General features: G+C 43.6%; 1 protein-coding gene across 1 annotated transcript in view; it reads right to left on the bottom strand.

Annotated features, from left to right (window-relative positions):
• EFL1 (elongation factor like GTPase 1) overlaps positions 1-15,761 on the bottom strand; it is a 112,839-nt gene that overhangs the window by 1,558 nt on the left and 95,520 nt on the right. The window contains exon 19 of the mRNA XM_055417902.2: positions 5,577-5,761. Coding sequence (XP_055273877.2) covers positions 5,577-5,761 — 185 coding nt within the window. The remainder of the gene's footprint in view (positions 1-5,576; positions 5,762-15,761) is intronic.

Genomic DNA, 15,761 nt, shown 5'->3' with positions numbered 1-15,761 from the left:
CACAGTTTCGTTAGTGTGTAAAAGCACAGCACAGTGCCCTTAGGCTCAAGTACTAGACATGAGGACTCAGGTGTCCTCAAAAGGTATATGTTCACACAGCATAAGCAACATCTCCAAGGGTGCCATTAGCAGAGGACTGGCAGGAGGCTGTTACTGTTCAGTCAGTCACTGAGTCGTGTCCAACTCTTTGCGACCCCACGGACTGCAGCACGCCAGGCTCCTCTGTCCTCCACTATCTCCCAGAGTTTGCTCAACTTTATGTCCATTTAGTTGATGATGCCATCCAGCCATCTCATCCTCCACTGCCCTCTTCTCTTCCTGCCTTCAATCTTTCCCCGCATCAGGGTCTTTTCCAATGAGTGGCCTCTTCGCATCAGGTGGCCAGGGTGCTGGAGCTTCAGCGTTAGCGTCAGTCCTTCCAATGAACACTCAAGGTTGACTTTCTTTTAGGACTGGCAAGTTGCTGGGGTCCTGCCCACTCCAGGTCTCATCTGACAAGGTAGCAGAGCAGTGCGAGGGGTGATGCTACTGATCTGGAAGTCCCCACATGTGAGAGGACGTGGAGTGACCAAGAGGCTGGTAGCAGCCTGGGCGCAGGACAAAGGCAGCTGCAGGTGGGGACTTCCAGAGATCAGTGGCTGTTGGAAAGGTTCCTGAGATTGTTTGGTGCCACCATACTGGCTCTAGCAGCTAGATGGGACTGGACCAGGCAAGCCACTTCCTGGACAAGGCCACTGAGGCTCTAGAGGGCACCATGCTGAAGCTGAGGTCCCCACCCTCTCCCCACAGAAGGCCCTCTCTTTCTCGGAGAGGGGAAAGGAAAGAAGGTCAGGAAAGAATGGTCCATTTACTTGGGTCGTCATCCACAAACACTGTACTTGTAGGAGACTAGTTCTAAGCCAGTCATTAGTGTCCCCCTCTAACTAGTTGGAAGATAAACACATCATGAAATATAAAGAAGCCACATATTCTTAGCAGGTCTCAGTGGTAGCAATGAATACATTTTTGTTGTTGTTGAGTCGCTAAGTCGTGTCCAATTCTTTTCGACCCCATGTACTGTGGCACGCCAGGCTTCCCTGTCCTTTACTCTCTCCTGGAGTTAGCTCAAATTCTTGTCCATTGAGTCAGTGATGCCATCCATCTCATTCTCTGCCACTCCCTTCTCCTCCTGCCTTCAGTCTTTACTAGCAGGAAGTGAGGGGCTGGTTTGGAGACAGAAGACTCAGACTGGTCAGTTTAAGACCAGAGTCCTTTTTTCAAGAAGGCAGCACCCAGGAGTTTCAGAAGGGTCCCGTTTTCCCTCAGCACGTATTTCTGAAGTTTGGTCAGTTTGCTTCCCGAGACTCTGGGGCTGTTGTCTGTGTTCATCTGCTGCCCAGGGACTTGCCTGACACGGTCCCAGTTGCCTGCACCTCCTCTGTCCTGCACCTGTCTTCACCTGTACCCCTCCTGTTTCTAGGTTCTTGCCTTGATATGTCGAACAAACTCTCAGGAGAGGGGAGATGGAGTACTTTTTGTCAGGAAGAGGCTAGCCTGGTTCAGCCCCATTAGACTGCATTAGGGTTATTATGAAATTTCTTTGTGGGCGATGACAAGGTGACCCCAAAGACAGGACAGGGGATGCTCATAGAAAAGCATCTCTGAGGCAGGAGAGCAGAGCTTGCTATCAGTTTTGAAGAAAAGGTGCTTTCTTCTAACAGGATCACCCAGAATTCACGTGCCTGCGGGGAGGGTATTTTTTGCACCTTTAGAATCTAAAGAGAACTTCATCTTCTAACTCACAGGAAGTAAGGCACCCAAGGGCTAGTTGCCCTGCGTGTTTAAAAAAAAAAACAAAACTAGAAAATAAAAAAGCTTTGGGAGCTCTATTTCAATACTTTGCCCAATTCTTCCTGTGATTATAGCTGGCAGGTGGGAAATATCACGTCCAAATTACACGCCTTCGGTGCTATTGCAATCACTTCCTCCTCACCCCGCATGGCCTTTAGAGCACCCCCCGGGGGAATCTCAGTATTAAACAGTGAGACTCGAGGTTATGCTGACATACATGTAGAACAGCACTGACTGGTAATATTTCTTTCTGTGTCCCTTATTAGCTCCTTTTCTTCCTTTTTTTGCAGAAGGGTAAAACATAGAAAGAGAAATTATGAGACTGCTGACTTCAAAGGTTTCCTCGTGGAAAATGCCTGTAATTTTATTTTCTCTATTTTTCCGAAGCACTTTCTCTCAAAAGCTCTTGATTGTAAATTATATGGTGTGGTAGAATACAAATGAAAAACAGTGCCTTGGAGTGAGAAGCCAGATCTCGACAACTGTGTTATTTCTGAACCTAACTATGCTGGGGGGTGTGGGGGGGGGGCGCGGGAAAAAATCTGAGACAGCCAGAAAATATCAGATCAGTGACATTTAAGTGTAATGGATTTTCAAGACTTTCAAAGATTTGAAGCTTTGGGGAATGGGACCATGGCAGGTGGCAAGGGGATGACAGAAGGATGGTATAAAACTTCAGCTAACTTTTCTTGACTACACTACCCCTACAGTTGTTTACTGAAGGATCGATTTGTAATAACAAGCTATAACTAAGCCCAAAACGAGTATTTTTTAAAAACTACTAGCAAGTATATAAGATTAACTTTCAACCCCTACCTCTTTTTTCACATTTTGAGAGAGAAAGAAGACTGAAGCAACCATCATGATTTTCATACTGACAAAATCTGCCTATTTGGTCAAAATTTGCTGTTTTATATTCAGTTCAGTTCAGTCGCTCAGTCGTGTCCGACTCTGCGCGACCCCATGAATCACTGTTCCTAAATACCTATTCTCCTCTTTTTCTTTGGTAATAGGTATTTTGGGTGGGCATACAGACGACCAAGGTTCTGGGGGGAGGGGTAAGATAGTCACACCTTTTCTATAAAGCCCAAGACAGTAGGGAAAATAGACTGTGGGCCACGTGGTCTCTGTCTTAACTGACAGTCCACCTGAGAGCAGCCATGTGAGATATGCAAATGAAGGGGTGTGGTCATTTTTTATTTACCAAAACAAGGAATGGGTCAGAGTCTGCCTACTCCTGGCTCTAGTGGCAAAGAAGCCGCCTGCCAAGGCAGGAGACGCAAGAGACACGGGTTCCATCCTTGTGTGGGGAAGATCCCCGGGGGAGGAAATGGCAACCCACACCAGTGTTCTTGCCTGGAGAATCCCATGGACAGAGGAGTCTGGTGGGCTACAGTCCATGGTGCTGCAAACAGTCAGACTCAATATGACCCACGTAAGACCACATTGCTAGCCTCCTTGTCAGGTGGAGCCTTGCCTGACGTGCTGGATGAGTTGTTCTGGGCAGTGGATGAAGGGGAGTGACTTGGGCAGCATTCTCTTAAAGGGATGGAGTGCGCCCTCTGCCTGTTCCTGGATCTTAATGGCTGGAATGCAGGAGTGACGGGAGAAGGTGGAACAGCCGCTCCAGACCACCAGTGGACGCTGAGTGCTGAGAAAGGCAGCCCTGGACTCAAGAAAGAAACTTCTGCTTTATCTGAGCCACTCTACCTTGGGATTCCTTCCACAGAGCAGCCTTATCAGTTTCATACACAATGTATTTGCCAGTTGGGAAAGAATGAGAAGTTTTACAGATTTAAAAAAAAAAATGTGCATTATAGAATCACTTTCAAGGATAAGAGTGACTATAAGGTGATGAAGTATTTTAAACAAACAATAGAATAAGCGAATTCCAATATAGAATTCTTTCAATGATGATGCCATTTCAAGAGCTCTGATTATGTGTCTTCCATCTGCATCTATAGAAAATCCCACTGATCACTCAACCTACACTCTGTTCTGACCAAACATCCTGTCACCCAGTATTTTGCACCAGGGTTGATCTAGGTCTTCTTAATGAGATGCACTCGTCATCTCTTAAGACATCAGGAAGCACAAGCTCTAAGCTCTGAAGGCTGTTTTCAGTAGTGGTAGCACAAGTGAATAAAGTGTTTCATTTCTCAAGGTCATTACTTGGAAGTGGAGTAAGTCTTCTGTTCTAAGTATCACTTTTCTTCACTGTCCTATAATCACATATCTGGTTGGTGGAACGTGTGGGATACAATCCTGTTTTTCATTAAGAATGTCAGTAGTATACTTATCCTGCTCCACTATGCTCGCCTGGAGGATCCCACGGACAGAGAAGCCTGGTGGACTTCAGTCCATGGGGTTGCAAAGAGTCAGACTCGATTGAGTGACTAACACTTTCACTTTTTCACAGACATAGTTCTTCAGAAGTTGCCTTTATGAATCCATTCCTTCTATTTTTCACTGGTTTGTGCTCTTATGTAAAAGTTGAGTGCCAAAAACCAAAACCAAAAAGCTAAAAGTCCGGATAAGTGGGAAATTATTACCCATAAGCATGGGGATTAACAAATAACTTACATGTTTTGTGCTACTGTTTTCTACATAATGAAGTCCAGCAATGGTATCTACTCAGACATAAGCCAATAAAGCCATAGAAACATCATTTAGTTTCGAGACAAAAATGCAAGAAAAATTTCATAGGAAATCACTGTTAAAATGTAACTTGTACCAAACAACCAAAAAATGTAACCTAAATTGGAACAGTATTAACTTTAGTTCTATCAAGCACAAAGTTCTGGACTAGCCACAGATTTAGATGATATAAACTTGCCCAATTAAAAGCAAATTTGCACTGTCCAAGGTTACTTTTTCTAAAGTGTCACCATTCTTTACTTTGCCAGATTCACTTGACTACAGGATGCATGTTAAAGAGAAAGCTCTCCCTCAATTATTTCCATTTCCCTATATTATCTAAATTTAAACTGTTCATTTGAAGTGTTCCAGAGAAGGGACCCAGTTGACTAAAGAAAGTAAAAGAAGTGAGAAGAGCTTAGCACAGAACCTAAACCATGAGCTTTGTTTAAACTGTTTAAGGACAAAGTCTGGATTATTTGTTTGAAGTTGAGTTCCTTGTGCTACACAGTAGGTCCTTGTTGGCTATCCATTTTAAATATAGCAGTGCATACGTGTCCATCTCAAACTCCCTGACTATCCCTTCCCCTCTGGTAACCATAAGTTCGTTCTCCAAGTGTACGTGTTTTGATGAGTCATTTTGTGCCACAACACCCGAAGCCCACAGGAGCCTTGAGTCTTCATAATGGGGACTGAAGAACATGAAATAATTTAAAGTTCTCTCTTGTAAGAAGCGTAACTGTTTGCCTTTAAATGTTAGAAGTGCTTTTCCCCCAGAAGAAACACTAGAGTTCCATTTTCAAAATATCTGTGGTTTTCTTACCTACAATATATCTTTGGAAGGGAAAAAAAGGATTAAACGTTCTATCTTAAATTTTCCATCAAATGAAAAATACATGAGTACGTGTGTGTGTGTGTATTACAAAGCACAAATAATCTCAGGTCTTCCAGTCTGGATGAAAAGAAGGCATCTGCTTTGTCCTGTTCATCTGACCAAGCAGGATGAGGTAAGCCCAACCGGCCTGGGAAGTGGTTGAATCCTGGGGGGGCCCCCTGTGGGGAAGTACAGCCTGAGATGATAAGGAAGGAACTCGGATTTGGCTTCTTACCTCCCAGTGGCTGAACACCAGCTGTGGGCTGGCCAGGCCACTGGTCCTCTTCCGGATCTCATCAGCAAAGCCGAAGCTCTCAGCCACGGGCAGCACGGCCTTGATGATGAACATGTCTGTCCCCTCTTTCATCTCCTCCTGCAGCACTCGTCCTTCTCTCTTTGACAGGACTGCGTAGACCCGACCTGCAAAGCCGCACATTTTTAAAATTCACCGACCAGTTACATGTCTTGAGCTGCACTGAGATGTGACTATTTCTACACTCTCTTAACACTCTATTGATGATTAACTATGATCCCAGTAATTCTGGCTTACAAAGGCATGGGAAATATCCAAGCATTTATTTAAAAGGATAAGCGTGACAATCACAGAAAAATTAGAAACAAGTAACAAAAGGTGAAATCACCCCAAAGTGCATTACCCAAGACAACCCCCTCCACACAGCATGGAAAGGGGGAGACCTTTAAAAGGACCCTGGGTACACTGTCACGAGGAGCTGTCTTTGAGTATGAGTTAGTGTGACTGGGCTTTATAAATGTTAAAAATATTTTCACAATTACAAGATATTATTAATGTGATGATGATAATTATAATGATGACGAGCTATTTGGGCCTAGTAAGCAAGCAACTGGCACGATGACATTTTTATATTAAAAATTAAAGCCAAATATGAGCAAGCATTTATATATATATATATACATATAAATGCTTGCTCATATTTAAGCTGATAGTATTTCAGTGGTACAAGAATATGGGTTTTATTCCCTGAAAACTGATTGTGTTTGGAATCTTTAACATCTGTTAAGAATTTTTGGCTTCTGGGCTTCCCAATGGCTCAGTGGTGAAGAACCCCCCTGCCATGGCAGGAGACCTGTGTTCAATCCCTGGATTGGGAAGATCCCCTGGAGGAGGAAATGGCAACCTACTCCAGTATTCTTGCCTGGAGAATCCCATGGACAGAGGAGCCTGGCGGGCTACAGTCCATGGAGTCACAGAGTCAGACATGACTGAGTACACACAAGTTTTAGTGCCATGTCACAGGAATCCTAGCAAATCCTCTTGGTTAACACCTTTATTTCAACTTCAGGCATAATTCTGCCCTCCACACAGAAGGGAAACAACCTCCCCTCGGACTGGCCTCTGTATGAGCACCACTGGGTACTCCAGATACCCCTCCAATCAGTAAGTAGAACAGACTGCAAAGAGCAGAGATAAACCAAAAATCACAGACAGTGGTGAGGAGTTTGCTCGAGTGAGGGGATACAAAGCCTTCTCCTCCAGCTACCACTTAGACAAAATACTTCTAAGGACACAGTAGTCTACAAACACGTGATCCTGGAGAATTCACATTGCATTGAAGCAGAGCACAAATCTCCTGGGATTACTGCATGGAGTCCGGGACTCTGCCCTCCTCAATAACTGGGCAGGGAGCTGGTGTGGAGGTCGCCCACCTTGTCTTACATTTTACTTTTTAGACTAGAAACTAAGTGCACAGAGCAAAGCTGTCTGAACTGGCAAACTTTTCTCTCTGACTCAGATTTCCCCCTGGTGGTGGTGATGAGGAAGAAGAAAGGAAAGCCAATGGCAGGAAACCCGTTGTGTCACAAGGCTTAAAAAAACAAAGAAAAACTTAAAAACTCTGATGGGCCTTCGCATCTCCAGGCTTAGCAGAAAAACAAATTAAAAAAGCCCACAGTGATGACAGGGACACCTGTCCTCTTTTCTAACCTGCTGAATGCCACCCCCCACCCCCGGCACTGCCCTCCCCATGTGCCCAGAGGGGCTGACACTGGCTTCTTCACCATGTGCTGTCTTTAACAGCCGGACTCGACCAGCTGCCCTGAGCTCTATTAAAACTGCTTCTTTTCAAATTTCAGCCATTTTCATATTCCCCCAGGTGGCACAGTGGTAAAGAACCCCCTGACATCACAGGAAGACGTGTGTTTGACCCCTGGGTTGGGACGATCCCCTGGAGAAGGAAATGGCAACCCACTCCAGTAGTCTTTCCTGGGAAATCCCCTGGACAGAGGAACCTGGCAGGCTGTAGTCCGTGGGGTTGCAGAGTTGGACATGACTGAGCAACTAACACACACACCTCATCATCAACCTAAGTGTCTTTTCCTCAATCCTCACTCTCTGTGACCTCTCTGCAGTTTCTGCAACTACTGAGTAACACTCTGACAAACCTCAACAATTTTAGGGCTACTTTCCTCTGACTCCTGGCCCTCTGACCATCATTCTACTGCCTCCGACAATAATTCTTAAGGGTATGATTTCTTCCTAAGAGTATTCTTTGAGGCTCCAAGCTCTTCTCCAAACCACCTTTCCCTTCAGAGAGCCCCTTCATTTCTCACTGGTGTGGTTTAAATGATTAACTTTATGTCTGGGAAGCCTGGGTCTCTATTTCTTGGCCAGGCCTCTCACTTGACCTCTGATCCCACATTTACTGAGACTGTGGCCCTCAGGGCATCTCCACGGTGGAGGGTGTGCTAAGTCACTCCAGTCGTGTCCCATGACCCCATGGGCCTTTAAGCTGCGTGAAGACAGCGTCAGCCTTCTCTCCTCCAGTCTTTCTCTGACATGACCTTCCTTTCCTCTTGCATCCTGACCCCTCTCCTGTTTGAACTACTATTAATACAACTTATTTACACAGCTTTTAGAACACAGTATCTAGAACTGAAAGCAATATTTTAGATACAGTGTGAAAAGTTCTTGAAAAAAGCAGAACAGTTAGTGTCTTTATTAGCGATTCCTCTCTGGGCTGTGTAAGATTTGCCTGAAATTCCTATGAGGGAAAAAAATTCACTGGAATTAGCCAGCGTGTGAACTAATCATCTTTATTTACTCTGCCACCTCATTCTAAGGAAAGTTTTAAGGTAGTTTATGGAAGTATAGCCAAAACAAGGGGGTAGGGCAGGAGAAAGAATGAGCAAACTGGGGCAAATGCACCATGAAGAGGTGGGCCAGTGGGGATGAGCCGACAGACTCCGTCCCTCCACAGAGGTTAGAAGCTCCTCCCCTTCCTTCACGGGTCATGCCACTAGGCGTGGATCAATATTTGTAATCGAAACTGAACGTAATTAATCATGCAAATTTGGCCCATTCCATCTTAATTCTGCTAAAACTAAAAAACTGGGACACAGTGATGGATCACTGAACAAAGGAAAACAGCCACAAAAAAAAAAACCACCGAGATACACTTGGTGCTCATGACAGGTGTGTCCAATTCTTGGAAGCACTCAGGGACACTCTGCACAGCCGCTGTTCAGCTAGGAAACAAATGCAGCCACATCAATGAGGATTCGTGAGCCTGTGGCTCCTGACTAGAAATATTCTGATGCCCTCTTGACTGGGCATCTGCTCCATCAACCCAAGTTGTTCGTTCACTCACTCAAAGGAAGCTCACTGTGCGCCCAACTGTATGCAAGGCAGCAGGGGAGAGGCCTCCTCCAGGATGGAGGCCAGCAACACAAAGGTTAATTGCTGAACTGGTTGTGATCAGGGCTCCGGTTTTAATGACTACATTATAAATGTCTCAGCCTGTACTCCAGGCCCTTTATGACCTGGCAGGAACCCAACACCCCAACTCCTGAAACGGCCAGACCCTAGTGCACGGACCCTACACTCTTAGCCAAGATAAACCGTGCACTGCCCACAGGACACGTTTGAGGTTTTTCCACTCTGAGCTCAGTTTCTCCAACTCCGAGCACACTCAGCCCAACTTTACAGTCAAATCCTTTCCATTGTTTAAAGCCCATTCAAAAACAACGTGTTCCATGAAGCACTCTGTGAGATCCTAAGATCAACATAATCTCTTCACCATTTGGGCCTCACTGGGCCTCATCTGTTCTTTTGTGGCATTATAGATTCTTATGTATCAATACATATTTTCTTCTTCCCCGCTAGGCAGTAAGATTGGTCTGCAGATTCTACAATTTTTAGAGCTAAATTCTGGCAATTAAAGTTGACTTTTTTTTTTCTTTTCTTCTGAATTAGCAAAGGAAGGAGTGGTTCATAGCAATGTTTTCTCTAATAGGAAACAAATAGGAAACAATGTGACTTTCCAATGTGGGGATGATGGGAAGTAAACTATAGCATATCAGATTGATAGGATATTATGCAGAGGTTAAAATGCAAATTATGACTACTAAGAAACCAAATGGAAGTGTGTTTATAAAGTAAATAATAAATGTAAAAAGCAAAACACCTAGCAGCCTCTAGCATAATACATAACAGCTATGCAAAATGCACTGTGGACAAAGATTGTACAAGAAAATGGAAAATGATGGGGTGATTTCCAAGAAGGAAGATCTTTCTTTCATCTTATGGTTTCTGTTACTGCTGGTGACACTTGTGGTTTAACTTCAACTAAACACACACACGCACACACACACACACAGAGAAATCGGTGGGCACTTCTTATTCCTACTACACTAACTTCTCTTCCTTTTGTCATAGAATACCCAGACTGCTAAATCAAGCCAGTGCGGTTGACAGGATGCAGATGGTCTTCAACCAAACATGAGATAAAGTGTGCTGTGGACACAATGCGGAGTGTGGGCTGGTGGCTATAAGATAGATGGATTCAGCCACAAGTCTATAGGAAATGGATGTTAACCCTCACTCCCACCCAGGATGGATGTCCTGAGTTTAGAAGGATCAGTGCTCTGCTCACAGTTCTGTCCTTATTATGATAATCAGCTACTTAAAAACCCAAAACGCATGGGATCAAATCCCAAGTTGACATGAAGCTGGCAAAGGTAATAAATACTTTGACAGGATTAGGATAACTATCTAAGAACCCAATTTAACAAGACAAAGTGTGGGTAAACGCAAGGTTTCACTGTTGGGTTCAGTCAACCAGTGGCCAGGATCAGAAATACAGTGCTGCATTTGCTGTTGTTGGTGGTTAGTCGTTCAGTCATGTCCAACTCTTTACGACCCCATAGACTGTAGCCCACCAAGCACCTCTGTCCATGGGATTCTCCAGGCAAGAATACTGGACTGGGTTGCCATTTCTGTTTCCAGGTTATCTTTCCAGACCAGGGATAGAACCTGCATCTCCTGCACTGACAGGCAAATTCTTTCCCACCCAGGAAGCCCCAATAATGCTGCAGAGCAGTTCCTAGAAAACCAACTAGAAAGGCATTTAAGTTCAATAGAAGTTTCTGGTGCTGCGGACAAAGACAATTTAATATCTAGTAGATAAACACAAAATTACTCCATCCGTCAAAGCTTATTTCAAAGTTCAGTCACTTTCAAAAGACTTACTTGGTTTTGAATTTTGCTATCCAAATGTCTCATAAAATTTCTCCAAAAATTTGTACTTATTCACTAAATTCAATTGTATTTTACTAACTGTTTTACAAAATCAAGCTCTTGTCACCTTAACTCATCTCTCAAAGCAGGAACCATGCTTAACATAGCATTGGCATATACAGCTCAATGAATTTTTGTTGCACTGAATTATGAGATGCTGGTGAAATATAAAAAGAATTACAACTATGAAAGGTTTTTAAAAGTAAACAGTAATACTAAATAGGCTTCTGATACATTAAAGTACATATATTTATAACAGTATAAGCATCTGTCCCTAAAATAAGACAGAACTACAATAATTGTAGATGTGATTAAAACTAACAGAAAAGTCATTTTTTATATGTGAAGTTCTCACCCAAAGATAAAAAACAATGAAGAGCATGAATGACAGATGTAAACAGTTGGAAGAAGAAATATGAAGAGAGACAATTTACTAGTTACATGATGATCAATTAAAAACACAAACCAATTCTGATGTCTATTCAAGCCCATTAAAAAAATTTTCATGGGTTAAAAAAATTCTAATAAAACTACACTGCTAGGAAAGTAGATTTTTCAAGTAAAGAAGGTCATTTTCTTGGTATTATTTCCCCAGACAAAACAATTTTAAGATGATTATTTTTTCTGTAATATTCCCCATTTTGACCATAAGCAATTCTACACATTTATAAAAGGATTTCTAATTTCAGCAATCTGTGTAGAAAAAAGTTTTAAGAGACTAACTCTTCTTACTAAGTAAAAAAGGCCTGAACTCGTCCTTTTGTCAATTTTTGCCAGTTCTTGGAGAGTTAAAGCAACTGGCAGCCTTCCATGGTGGCTCATGGTAAAGAATCTGCCTGCAATGTGGGAGATGAGGATTCAGTCTCCAGGCTGAAGTCTTGTTGGAAGATCGCCGACCATCCAGGTAGGAAGCAAAAAGTCTCAGGAATATAGAGATCTCCTCATTTCTTTCTCCAGTCATAGGTAGTGATTTAGAAAGAAAAAGCAAAACGTAGAGAACACAAGAGCTGACTACTCTGACAGACCTCCAATACTAAAAACCGGTTATCACAACCAAAGCATTCCCCCAAACCAGAGAAAACAGGTTTAGGAGGTAATTCTCTAGTTTAAGAAAACTTCAAACCAATTAAAAAAAAAATCGAACAAATTCTAGATCAAATCTAATTACAGTTTTTTGTAAGGCAGTGGGTAGGGCAGTCAGTCAGTCTCTGAGAAATGTTACGAAGGCCAACCAGTGACATTGGTACAAACTGTGTACAGCGGACCCTTGAACAACACAGGTCTGAACTGTATGGGTCCACGTACACACGGATTTTTCTAAGCACATACTATGCTGTTGCTGTTCAGTCGCTCAGTTGTGTCCGACTCTTTATGATCCCATGGGCTCCTCTGACCCTCTGGGCTCCTCTGACCCTATGTAGCCCGCCAGGCTCCTCTATCCATGGGATTCTTCAGGATAGAATGCTGGAGTGGGTGCCATTTCCTTCTCCAGGATCTTCCCAACCCAGGGATGGAACCCACGTCTCTTACATCTCCTGCTTTGGCAGGCAGATTCTTTACCACTGAGCCACCTGGGAAGCCCAAGCACATCCTACAGTAATACACAACCTGCATCTGAATCCACACATAGGGAAGGCCAACTCTAAAGTAATATACGGATGTTCAGCTGCATGGTCAGTCAGTGCCTATCATCCCCGTGCTGTTCAAGGGTCAACTGGATTAACCCTTCTCCACATTCACAGTTGAGATTTGTACCTGGATAAGGCAAGGCAAAGATGCGTTCTGTTTTTAAGGGAGAAGACGGCAAAGAACCCTGAGGGCTGAGATAAGCATCTCTTCCTAGAAAATGTCAGAACTGACTCTGCTGGCCAAGTGGAAAGTGCCAGGTGAAGATCAAAGAGCAGGATGACAAGAGATGCTCCAAGGACTGTGGGGCACGGGCAAGGGCCTGGTGGTGATCTCCTAACACAAACGAACACATGGGCACAGAGGACCAACTCCACAAAGGCGACTCAGCAGTCTGCTGGGGACTTCCGGTAAATGCCAACAGCTGATCCTGGCTTCATTTGCTGTGCTGAAAAAGCTGTCTTCTCAGAAAGGTCAAAAACTGCTTCGAATGGATAATGCAAGGAGAGATGGCAATCTGGGAAGGAGACATGTGTTCCCGTTACCCTGGGAGTGCAGTGGAGAGACAGGCAGGCACAGACCTATGTGGACCCTGGACCCGGGGAATGTATCAGAGAGAAAGACAGGCACAGGCCTGTGTGGACCCTGGATTTCAGGAAAGACCATTTCAAACACACAAAGGAAAAGAAAAAAACAACAAAACACTTTTCAGGATAACAAACCCTAAGATGAAACTCCTTTTTGGGAGTAATGGGAGTATGAAAATATCAATCGTGAATGATCCCAATGAAAAAAAAAGGAGGAAAAATCCTCCCCACCCCAAAGCTGTCAGGTCACAGGAGGTGCCTGCGGTGCCTCTGACTCCTGTTTTAAGAGGAGACACACAGGAGATGGGAGAAGAGGAAGACAGCAACTGAGACTGAGGCGGGGGGCGTATAGTATGTCCCGGATGGTGAGAACTGGAATAAGGTGAGCTGACCAAACTTACAGTTACGAGCAGCAAAAGGGTCTTTTCCATGACTTTCAAAACAAGGACGAGACACCCGTACAATGTGGAGAGGCTAGTGTAATGGTAACAGAGGACAGCGGGATAGCAGAGGCTCCTTCTCCACACCTACGTTAACTCCATTATCCCCAGCAAGGAGACTGGAGAAGAAACCAGAACAAGTAGAACAAACCTCACAGAGGAAATGCTCAAGTTCAAGACATCTGAGAAAGTGACAAGCAACTTCTTAAACCCTCTTGACCCTTCAAACAAGTTCAAGTCTCCAAGACCAGAAATGTATCCTGTGGTCCTATAGAAATCTGCACTTTTCAGAACTTATGCGTAACACGGTAGCTGCCAAACTACACACTAAGTAAGAAACTCTTTAAGGATAAAGGCACTGGATTCCATAAACTACAGACTAGAAAATCATATGCTAATCTCTTACAAAATTTTAAAAAAACATTATAAAGATTGGAACGCTGGGCTGGAAGAAGCACAAGCTGGAATCAAGATTGCTGGGAGAAATATCAATAACCTCAGATATGCAGATGACACTACCCTTATGGCAGAAAGTGAAGAGGAACTCAAAAGCCTCTTGATGAAAGTGAAAGAGGACAGTGAAAAGGTCGGCTTGAAGCTCAACATTCAGAAAACAAAGATCATGGCACCTGGTCCCATCACTTCATGGGAAATAGATGGAAAAACAGTGGAAACAGTGTCAGACTTTGTTTTTTTGGGCTCCAAAATCACTGCAGATGCTGATTGCAGCCATGAAATTAAAAGACGCTTGCTCCTTGGAAGGAAAGTTATGATCAACCTTGATAGTATATTAAAAAGCAGAGACATTACTTTGCCAACCAAGGTCCGTCTAGTCAAAGCAATGGTTTTTCCTGTGGTCATGTATGGATGTAAGAGTTGGACTGTGAAGAAGGCTGATCGCCGAAGAATCGATGCTTTTGAACTGTGGTGTTGGAGAAGACTCTTGAGAGTCCCTTAAACTGCAAGGAGATCCAACCAGTCCATTCTAAAGGAGATCAATCCTGGATGTTCATTGGAGGGACTGATGCTAAAGCTGAAACTGCAATACTTTGGCCACCTCATGCGACGAGTTGACTCACTGGAAAAGACTCTGATGCTGGGAAAGGTTGGGGGCGGGAGGAGAAGGGGACGACGGAGAGTGAGATGGCTGGATGGCATCACCGACTCTGTGGACATGAGTTTGAGTGTACTCCGGGAGTTGGTGATGGACAGGGAGGCCTGGCGTGCTGTGATTCATGGGGTCGCGGAGAGTCGGACACGACTGAGCGACTGAACTGAACTGAATACAAGCATGAGTTAAATGAAGACATGGACTTTCTAACACAAAGTCGTTATCAATCTAAGCTTATTTCTTCTTCTAACATGGCTAGTAAGTTGGTAATGAGGGGAATGCTATATACAGAAAGGACCTCAACTTCATCAAAATATCTGATTCACTACTTTTCTTTTTTGCATCATGGGGCATGCAGGATCTTAGTTGCCTAACCAGTGATTGAACCTGCATCCCCCTGCAGTTTAAGTGTGGAATCCTAATCACTGGAGTGCCAGGGAAGTCCCTGATTCAATACCTAGTGACCTTTCTTTCTCACCAGGACACATGAAAAAAAAAAAAAAGAAAAATCAATGTGTTAAGATTATGGTGTTGAGAATTTTCTTGGCATTAAAAAACAGCCAAACTTCCTTCATTACTGTAATGTTTATTACTATTTTACACACACACACATAAAATCTAAGAAAAAAAAATTGTATAGACCCAGTTTACTCATATGTAAATACAGGGGTTCTAGTAGGACTACATCACTTCAGTTACTGAAATTTAAACCCAGTTTTTTTGGGAACAAAATAGGAGCAACAACAACAAAAACTTATTAAAAAAAAAAAAAAAAGAAGTTGATCCTAACTCCTCACAAGTTAATGACAAGACGCAACTGCTGAGACTGCGTTAAAAGAACACTGTGCCACCCGTGGGAGGTAACAGCGTGTCGGTGTTCGGTCCTGGTGAGATAGTATCTTAGATTACTTAATTTAAGAGGGAGGCTGACCAAATAAAGTATGTCTAAAGGACAGCAACTGGATTGATGAAAGGATTAAAAAAAAAAAAAAATCATATCCTGAAAACCAGCTGAAGGATATGGAGAGTTTTCCCCTGGATGTAAAACTAGAAAATAAATGCTCCCCTCACACATATGAAGTGCTATGCATGTGAGAGGGAC

This window comes from Moschus berezovskii, chromosome 21 (genome assembly GCF_049115385.1).
Source record: "Moschus berezovskii isolate FMDL1 chromosome 21, NW_MosBer_1.0, whole genome shotgun sequence".
Classification (NCBI taxonomy): Eukaryota; Metazoa; Chordata; class Mammalia; order Artiodactyla; family Moschidae; genus Moschus; species Moschus berezovskii.
The sequence above is the reverse complement of the archived record's forward strand: the minus strand, read 5'-3'. Positions and strand labels throughout refer to the sequence as shown.